This window comes from Rhinoderma darwinii, chromosome 12 (genome assembly GCF_050947455.1).
Source record: "Rhinoderma darwinii isolate aRhiDar2 chromosome 12, aRhiDar2.hap1, whole genome shotgun sequence".
NCBI classification, from domain to species: Eukaryota; Metazoa; Chordata; class Amphibia; order Anura; family Rhinodermatidae; genus Rhinoderma; species Rhinoderma darwinii.
The window spans coordinates 62,677,687-62,686,741 of record NC_134698.1 but is presented as its reverse complement, the minus strand read 5'-3'; the positions used below and the strand labels follow the sequence as shown (position 1 = coordinate 62,686,741).

General features: G+C 44.2%; 1 protein-coding gene across 3 annotated transcripts in view; it reads right to left on the bottom strand.

Annotated features, from left to right (window-relative positions):
* Nucleotides 1–369: 369 nt before the first annotated feature.
* The window catches only part of LOC142665315 (uncharacterized), a 38,789-nt gene continuing 30,103 nt past the window's right edge, over nucleotides 370–9,055 (bottom strand). For all 3 annotated transcript variants that reach the window (XM_075844990.1, XM_075844992.1, XM_075844991.1), the window contains exons 3-7: nucleotides 5,457–5,477; nucleotides 3,793–4,314; nucleotides 3,525–3,607; nucleotides 2,334–2,499; nucleotides 370–685 (exon numbers count right to left, since the gene is read on the bottom strand). In XM_075844990.1, coding sequence (XP_075701105.1) covers nucleotides 530–685; nucleotides 2,334–2,499; nucleotides 3,525–3,607; nucleotides 3,793–4,314; nucleotides 5,457–5,477 — 948 coding nt within the window. In that variant the 3' untranslated portion in view covers nucleotides 370–529. The remainder of the gene's footprint in view (nucleotides 686–2,333; nucleotides 2,500–3,524; nucleotides 3,608–3,792; nucleotides 4,315–5,456; nucleotides 5,478–9,055) is intronic.

Genomic DNA, 9,055 nt, shown 5'->3' with positions numbered 1-9,055 from the left:
TAGTGATGCAATCCTTTTGTGATTGTCATGCCAGGCTGCAATGTCACATGTGACTGCTGCAGCCAATCAAAGGCTTCAGCAGTCACAGACTACAGCAACCGGGCTATTATCAGAAGAGCACAAGGTTTTGCCATGTATGTAAAAATGCATTCCTGCCGCCCCAAAAAATTGCACCACAACTTGGTATTGGACTTGGCAAGCTTTAAAATTCTCTCCTGCTTTAGAGGAGACCTTACTATTGTGGCCATCAGGTGGCAGTAATGCTGCTTCCCCCCCCCCCCATCCCCCTATCAAGGAGACTGGAGCTTCAGACAACTGAGGATCTCTTATAGGAGGGTGCATGTGGCCAGCCTGACAATATACACAAACTTGTGTCTACAGATTTTATTAACTTTTTTTTTTTTTTTAAGCTTCATAAAATAGGTTTATATAAAACTTCTATAAAACAGCAGTTGTGTCCCAGATCCACTTGCAGGTGATTATAAAGAATTTGTCTGCAGTTGTCAAACCAGAAGTAAATGTAGAGATTTTACACCATGGTTACTGTAGCCTCTGTGATGGAGAGGTCACCATCAATGCGTACACATTTAATATTAGAGAAATTTTTCACCCGGTGCTGGTACTGGCAAAGGTTCTCGTTGTTCACAGCCACTTTATACTGGTCTGGTTCAAAAAGAATTTGAATCTGGGGAGAAAAAAAAATCAAAATGACATTGTGAGGACAGTAAATTGCTCTCCTAATGCTGCTGTCACTTGAGGCAAAAAGGCAACCAGTCCTGGAGCTCCCACATGACAGCCGACGTTCACCCAGGAAGCTTGAGCCCTAACTCTTCTTGGGGTACAGTCTGACATAGTGGTGTCTGCATGCAGCTGAAACCCACTCACCTGCGCTTGCCATGATTTGCCAGTTCAATGGCTCTGAAGAGACAAGGGCTTTTGCACACGACCAAGTGCCACTCGGGCTGTTTGTTCATGGCATCAGTGGCACCCAATAGCTTTCATTAACCCATTCACGTCAGTGGGTAATCTGGTCTGTGGAAAGATAGAACATGTCCTATCTCTCCACAGGTGGGACTCAGGCGGTACACTCTTGTGTGCAAGGAACCTCAAGGTCCATTTGACATAAAATCTTGATAAAAGATCCAAACAGTTGGCAAACTCATTTGTCAGCTAATCTTCTCTTTTATGCTACCTAAAAAAAAATAATCAATGGCAGACCGAAACCTATGGGGACCGAATGATAGTCTGCATCAGCCCGTGTAAGGTCTCTGCACATGGACTCTGATTACAGGCACAGCCAGTCACCTGCATTTGCGGGCCATGTTCCCATCAAAGTAGGGGAGCACGGTCCACAACAACAAAAAAATAAAAATAGGACATGTCTTATTTTTATTTATTTTTCACAGATGCTTTCTACAGCCCAGGCACCTGTAAATATACAGAAAGGTATCTGATCCATAGAAATGAACAGATCAGTATTTTGATCTGAAACTGCAGGCCAAAATTACTCTCGTGTGCATGGGCCCTAAACCTGTGCCAATGGACTATCGTTGTGGGCAGAAATCTGCCCGTTTGAAAGGGATCTTAAATCGGCACAGAATTTGTAGTATGGATTCTGATGCTGCGATTTGGTATTTTCTTTCCTGAAATTACCACAAAATGTGTCAAATACACTATGGGAACCTATCCGAAGAGGTTTCTGTGGAGTTTTGTTTTTTTAATATATTCTAATGGATTTGACTTTTTTTTTTGAGGCTGTCACCACAAACATTTATGGCATATCCTGTGGATTTGCTGTAATTGCCCTCCCACCTCCAGAACCCAACCGTTCACACTCTGTTGTATTGAGGCAGAGCATTGGTGCACCACAGAACAGGAATCTGAAAACCGTATAGCCCGTTGCGCCACTGTTTCCATAATTCTTAAATCACTTCTGTAAGTTACGGAAACCACGCCGCTCAGCTAGTTCTATATTGCCGCCCTGATGTACATCTATGCTCCGCCAGGATGCAGTGGCTAGCATCTACCTCACCAGACAAGATTGGGTTTGGGGAACCTCTGGCATATCCTGTGGAAAAGCTATAAATGTTTGTGGCAATACTAGAGTCTAGTATTGCTAGAAGCCTCCCTGTTAATATCACCTAAACTATTTACCTATATACAGTGGATATTTTTTCAGACCGACATCGAGCGTATCAATTGAATGGGGAAAGGCGACTTCAATAATAAACTATTCCTCATGTCCCGTACATGTCATAAGGCAAACTCCGTACTTTTCAAATAAGGTCTATTTTACTAGATCTATTAAGAGTAACTACATTCTATTTTTATACCTTGAATGGTTGCCCCCGCTGAAACGGAAACTTTGGACATTGTCGTTCCTCTCGCCCCCACTGCCCACGAATCATTGAATTGCGCACAACTACATTAGGTTTTTCATCAAAACGGGGGTTTAAGTGGAAAGCAATGTCCGATCCGTCTTTAAAGTCAATGGAAAATCTGAAGGAGAAAAAACAAAAAGACCAGTAGTTTACCCCAATATTAAATCATATGGCAATGTTGGAGAATTTGACATTCCATGCAGAACTTTATATTCGTATAATGTCCCCACTGGAAAGGAAGCGAGTCTCATAACGCACATTTACGTAGCTTCACCAAACATGAGCACATGCGTTATCGTGTCCTCATCCTGTATGATAATTTTTTGTATCATCACTAGTATCAAAAAGCGTGTGTGGATGCGTTCATACCACAAAGTCTCTCGCTTTGACAGGCTGTCACTTTCTCCATTCTGGAGTCCTGAACCCAGAAGTGGCAAGTATTCTGCATTACGGGTGTGGGGGCCATAGAGTTGGCTCTGTATTTTGGAATCAAAGGCTTTGTCCAGGATTAGAAAAACATAGCTGCTTTCTTTCAGAAACCGTGCCACAACTGTCCATGAATTGTGTCTGGTATTGCAGCTCAGCTCCATTAAAGTGAATAGGGCTGAGCTGCAATACCACACGCAACCTGTAGACAGGAGTGGCACTGTTTTTGAAAGAGCAGCCATGTTTTTCTAATCTTGGATAACCTCCATTAATGCGACAGCCACAGAACCTTGTACAGAGACAACTGCGTGGCCCCATATACAATGAGAGCCTTGAAGGGGTTGTCCAAGGTTAGAAAAACATGGCTGCTTTTTTTTATTTTTTTTAAAAAACTGCCACACCTGTCCACAGGTTGTGTGTGGTATTGCAGTTTAGCCCCATTTCACTTCAATGGAGCTGAGCTGCAATAGGGGACAGAACCCATGGACAGGTGTGGCGTTGTTTCTGAAAGAAAGCAGACATGTTTTTCTAATCCTGGACAACCAGTTAAGTGTACCCTGTGGCTGGTATTTTTAAATGGGGGCGCCAAATACAATACACCTAGGAAGGCAGGACACAGACATGCGCCACGCCGTGCTACATGCACCGCAGGTTTGTGTTCCTATTTCGTCTGAAAGTTGGGATGTACATATGCCTGCGCACTAATCACCATTTTACCTTTTGCCATTCGGTATGCCATTAACAGTCACCATCATTCGTGGTGTAAGTCCTGAAAGCAGGGGTAATTCACATGGTACTCTCTAAAAGAAAAATAAATATTAGTTAAACATGACAAGTGTGTATGTCCCTTCTACAATAATAACCTTTAAAAAAAATAAAAAAAAAATAAGCTTTTTAGTCCCCAGAAATTGTGCCAGAGGAAGGGATGAATGATGAAATAGATAAAGTAAAGTAAACAAGCCTCTATCTCTTATAATAGATTTACCATTGGACCAGTAGGTGCTGAAGGTACTGTTTGTTTAGGATCCGTAGTCCCTTGTCCTGGTGTAGGAGCCCCTGGGTATGTTTGTCCTGGACCTGGGAAACCTGGAAATCCTGGGAACTGTTGGCCTGCTGAAGGAAATCCAGGGTATTGTTGGCCTCCAGCTGGGAACCCTGGCTGCTGCTGGCCTTGTGCTGGGCCAGGAAATCCCGGCTGCTGCTGGCCCTGTGCCGGTCCAGGGAATCCCGGCTGCTGCTGGCCCTGTGCTGGTCCAGGGAATCCCGGCTGCTGCTGGCCCTGTGCTGGTCCAGGGAATCCTGGATACTGCTGACCTTGTGCTGGCCCAGGAAATCCTGGGTACTGTTGACCTTGTGCTGGCCCAGGGAATCCTGGGTACTGCTGACCGGGAAAACCTCCACCTGGATATTGTTGTCCAGGGTTTTGGCCTCCCCAGGGATTATTTAAGTTCTGGCCTTGTGATTGCTGGCTGCCTGTATTTCCTTGTCCAGACAAAGCATCACCGAGCTGGTTAAAAAGAAATAAATGTTTCAGAACTTATCTTTTTTTAGGATCTTAATGTAATACTTATAGTCTCTATATTTTGGGATGGCTAGCATCACCATAAGCGGGAAGGGGGGTATAATAAACCCACATCAGCAATGACGAGGAATCTGGGCTCAGCTGGGCAGTGCTGAAATCTTGGGAATGGCTGTCACTGAAAAAGTGATCATTTCAAAATCAGGCCGGGGATACTGTGGCTGGTTCTATTATAGGGAAATGATAGTTCACACTAATAGTGGCATTAACTCCGGCTGGCAATGTAATGTGGTCGCTAACTTTGGCTGGTAATATGGGAGCACTAAATGTATATGCCCTTTTATATAGCTGTATGTGTGTGCCCCCCCCCCCCTCGCTCTTTGATAAAACCATGGATAGTTGCAATAATATGTAAAACTTCACCCAAAAGGCCACAGTTAAAGGGGTTGTTAACTTTAGAAAAACAAATTTTCATAAACTCGATGAGGGAATTCTGTTCAGGATTCTCATCTCTTGGCCAGAACGGAGACTGGCTACAAAGAGCGTCTTCCGTTCTGGAGGACCTGTCCTGCATTGCACAGACAGCCATTGATATTAGTACACACTGTGTAATGCTTAATTTCACCTGTGGTGGTGCTGCAGGGAAATGAAACACTAAGGGTATGTTTCAAGGGAAAACAGCTCCTGATTTTCAGACTTTAAGCCACTCGTGATTTTCACTGCGTTTTTTTGAGCAGTTTTCTATAGAGTCAATGAAAACGGCTCCAAAAACATCCCAAGAAGTGACCTGCACTTCTTTTTCACTGACATTTTCAAAACGGCCGCGTACAAAAACGACTCGGAGCAGAACGTCATTTTTCCCATTGAAATCAATGGGCAGATGTTTGGCGGCGTACTGCTTCCAACTTTTCGGCCATTTTTCGGGCGTTTACGGCCCGAAAAAAGGCCGCATGAACATACCCTTACTGCCAGGTTTCCCTGCAGATTGCAGCTGATCACTGCGAGGGCCCAGCGGGGGAAAATTTAGTGATCTGCAGATTATTTAGAGACTCTTCTCAACAAGTAGGGTTTATCCAAAGTGGAGAACACGGTTAACAAGCAGCAAGTATTCACAATGTATTCACACTCACCGAAAAGTCGTCAGACATTTTCTGAAATAATAAAAAAAAAAAAAAAGTTTAAATAACATTATCTAAATTAAGTTATGACAGGTTCACAAGATCAACGTAGCGGAGTCCCACTATTCCTCTTCTAGGCACGAAATAACATTATGAATAAAAGTCTACATAAAGTGTATTTACAGCCATTCATGTTCAGCTGGAATATCATGAAATATTTTGTGTTGTATCTTTTTCCTGTGCTAATGATTTAAGCTTTGTGGCTCAAGAAAAGAGGAAATATCTGCTCTAATGACGTCTGTTTTAGTAAATAGTTAGGGTATGTGCACACACACTAATTACGTCCGTAATTGACGGACGTATTTCGGCCGCAAGTACCGGACCGAACACAGTGCAGGGAGCCGGGCTCCTAGCATCATAGTTATGTACGATGCTAGGAGTCCCTGCCTCGCTGCAGGACAGCTGTCCCGTACTGTAATCATGTTTTCAGTACGGGACAGTTGTCCTGCAGCGAGGCAGGGACTCCTAGCATCGTACATAAGTATGATGCTAGGAGCCCGGCTCCCTGCACTGTGTTCGGTCCGTGACTTGCGGCCGAAATACGTCCGTCAATTACGGACGTAATTAGTGTGTGTGCACATACCCTTAAATTTCCATTGAAATAGCAATTCTGGACCATCTATGTTAGAACTTGGTGTTGTGTTATTCCTTGGTTATTCCTCCTAGAAACGTATGAATAAATTGACAACTGGGTGGTACCATACTCCTTTTCATTAAGGCTATGTTCACACGCTTAACCATAAATGCCTGAAAATACTGAGCGGTTTTCAAGGGAAAACGGCTCCTGATTTTCAGCTGTTTTTTAAAGTGTAGCTAAACGTTCGACAAACTTCTGACATGTCAATGACATGTCAGAAGTTTGGATTGGTGGGGGTCCGAGCACTGAGACCCCCACCAATCGCTAGAAAGAAGCAGCTGAAGCGCTTCGTTTCTGTTTTCTATGACAAGTCAGAAGTTTGTCGAACGTTTAGCTACACTTTAAGCAAACGTGTGTTTTTCATGGCCGTTTTTGGAGCTGTTTTTCTATAGAGTCACTGAAAAACAGCTCCAAAAAAGTCTCAAGAAGTGACATGCACTCTTTTTCTCTGGCGTTTTTTTCAAACGGCCAAGTAAAAAAATGGTCCGTCGGAACAGAACGCCGTATTTCCCATTGAAAATCAATGGGCAGATGTTTGGTAGCATCCTGCTTCCGATTTTTCGGCTGTTTTTCGGGACGGTCACGGGCCGAAAAACGGCTCAAAATAGGCCGTGTGAACATACACTAAGGTGTGTCTCTACAGTCTGACACTCTGAATTGACAATAGACCGTGTCAGGGTACGTTCACACGGCAAACGAAAAACGGCCATAAGATACAGAGCTGTTTTCAAGGGAAAACAGCCCCTGATTTTCAACAGTTTTTTATGCATCAAGCATTTTTACGGACATTTTTGGAACTGTTTTTCTATTGAGACAATGATAAACGGCTCCAAAAAATGTCTTAGGAAGTTACATGCACTACTTTTTTACGGGGTGTCTTTTTACAAGGCCGTGTAAAAAACTCCCCTGGGAACGAAACACAGTTTTTCCCCATTGAAATCAATGGGCAGATGTTTGTAGGCGTTCAGCCCCCTGCGCAAGATGTGTGTGTGGGGGGGGGGGATGCAACAAGCTAGTTGCTGGGAGACTCATCCAATAAAAATGGGTTTCCCAAGGAAAGTTGTGCAGAAAAGAGAAAAAGGAAAGAACAGGGAGATATGAAAATCTGCTGACATACTGGGTGGAATATATCAAAAGGCTTTTCTGCCGTAAAAAAAAAAAAAAGTCTAGAAGTTTTGAACACGATAAAATGTGCAACTTTTTACTTTTCTCAACACTTTCGGAACGTGCTCATAGCAGGCGTAGATTTGCATTTCTGTAGAATGGACAGCCAAATACGCGTGCACTTAAGTTATTTGGCGCATTTTCCGGAGATGTAAATTGGTTTGAGACTGGTGTTTGAAACATTTTTAATATAAACCCCCCAATGTTTTTTAAATAAAGTTAAACCTAAGAGAGTGCCAAGTCACTAAAACAAAGAGGCCGTGCCGCCGCGTGCCATAGACCATATATTGCCCTAAGCTCTCTCTGAGAATATCCAAGGAAAGCTGATGGGAGCTGAAGAAGCATGGCGCCAAGGAGAGCGCCGCAACCCCTTCACTGTAGTGATCAGTGGGGGTCTCAGTGCCTAGATCCCAACATCAAACATGTCTGTATGATATGTCAGTAGTGCAAAATAGCAGTGATTCTATAATGGCAGCCGCCGGTATATGGAGATGTGGTTGCAGAGGTTTGGGTGTGGATTGCGTGATTCAGGCAAAACTTATTTACGTGCGTGTGTGTGTGGGAGTTATGAAGGAATGAAATAGAGTAGAATTTCCTTCCATCAGAAGGAGTCAAGTTTCACTTCCATAATCTGGATTCTTATTTTTTAAAGTGAACATGTTAATCTAATAAATATTGCTATAGCTCCAAGGAAACTCCAATACATTTACCAGTCGGCAAATGTAAAATCCAGCCCGATCAGCACCACCCCACAAACTCGTTCAGACCAACTCAAGGGGTTTTCTACGATTTATATTACACAGATCCCAAACATATGGCTGCCATACATGTTAATGGACTTGTCATTTCTTGGACTAATGTCCCCTAGAAGTTCTGTTTCCAGTGCACACTATAAAAGGAACCAAGCAGGGGCGTAACTAGGAAAGACTGGGCCCCAAAGCAAACTTTTGACAGGGCCCTCCACCAGGTGCCCCACACAGCCCCCTTGTAGATAGTGCCCCCTGTAGACTGTGCTATACAGCCCCGCATGTAGACAGTGCTATACAGCCCCCCTGTAGACCGTGTCACACCCCACTTGTAGATCGGCCCCACCCCCACCTCCCCCTTGTAGATAGCGGCATACAGCCCTCTGTAGATAGCACCAAAAAGCCCCCCTGTAGATCGTGCCATACACACCATGTTGATAGCGCTATACAGACTCACCCCTGTAGATAGCGCCTTACAGTCCCCACTGTAGATAGCGCCATACACACACCCCTGTGGATAGCACCATACAGCCTCCTCTCCTGTAGATAGCGCAATATAGCGACCTCCCTACTATAGATAGCACCATGTAGCGACCCCCAAACAAATAAAAAAAAAAATCATACTTCTCGCGATGAACAGAGCGAATTAATGTCGATCCTTGCGTAGGCCGGCGTGATCCTGTAACGTCATCACACTAGCCTGTTAGGTTGCAGGCCGAACGTGGCCTGTAGCCTAGTAAATGGCAAAGCAGGGAGAGATCGGCGCCACTGGACATGGGGCACCCTCATGCCATGGGCCCCCGTAGCAGGTGCTATGGCTGCTACATCGGTAGTTACACCACTGGAACCAAGTACAGAACCCAACTATCCATTTTGTTCCATATTGTGCATTGTATGCAGACTGAAACGCACGTGGTATGTGCATGAGGCATTAGATTAGATCAAAACATTTTCTGAAAAAATGGCCGAGTGGGAGATTTTAAGGCCGGGTTGTCACGTAGCAT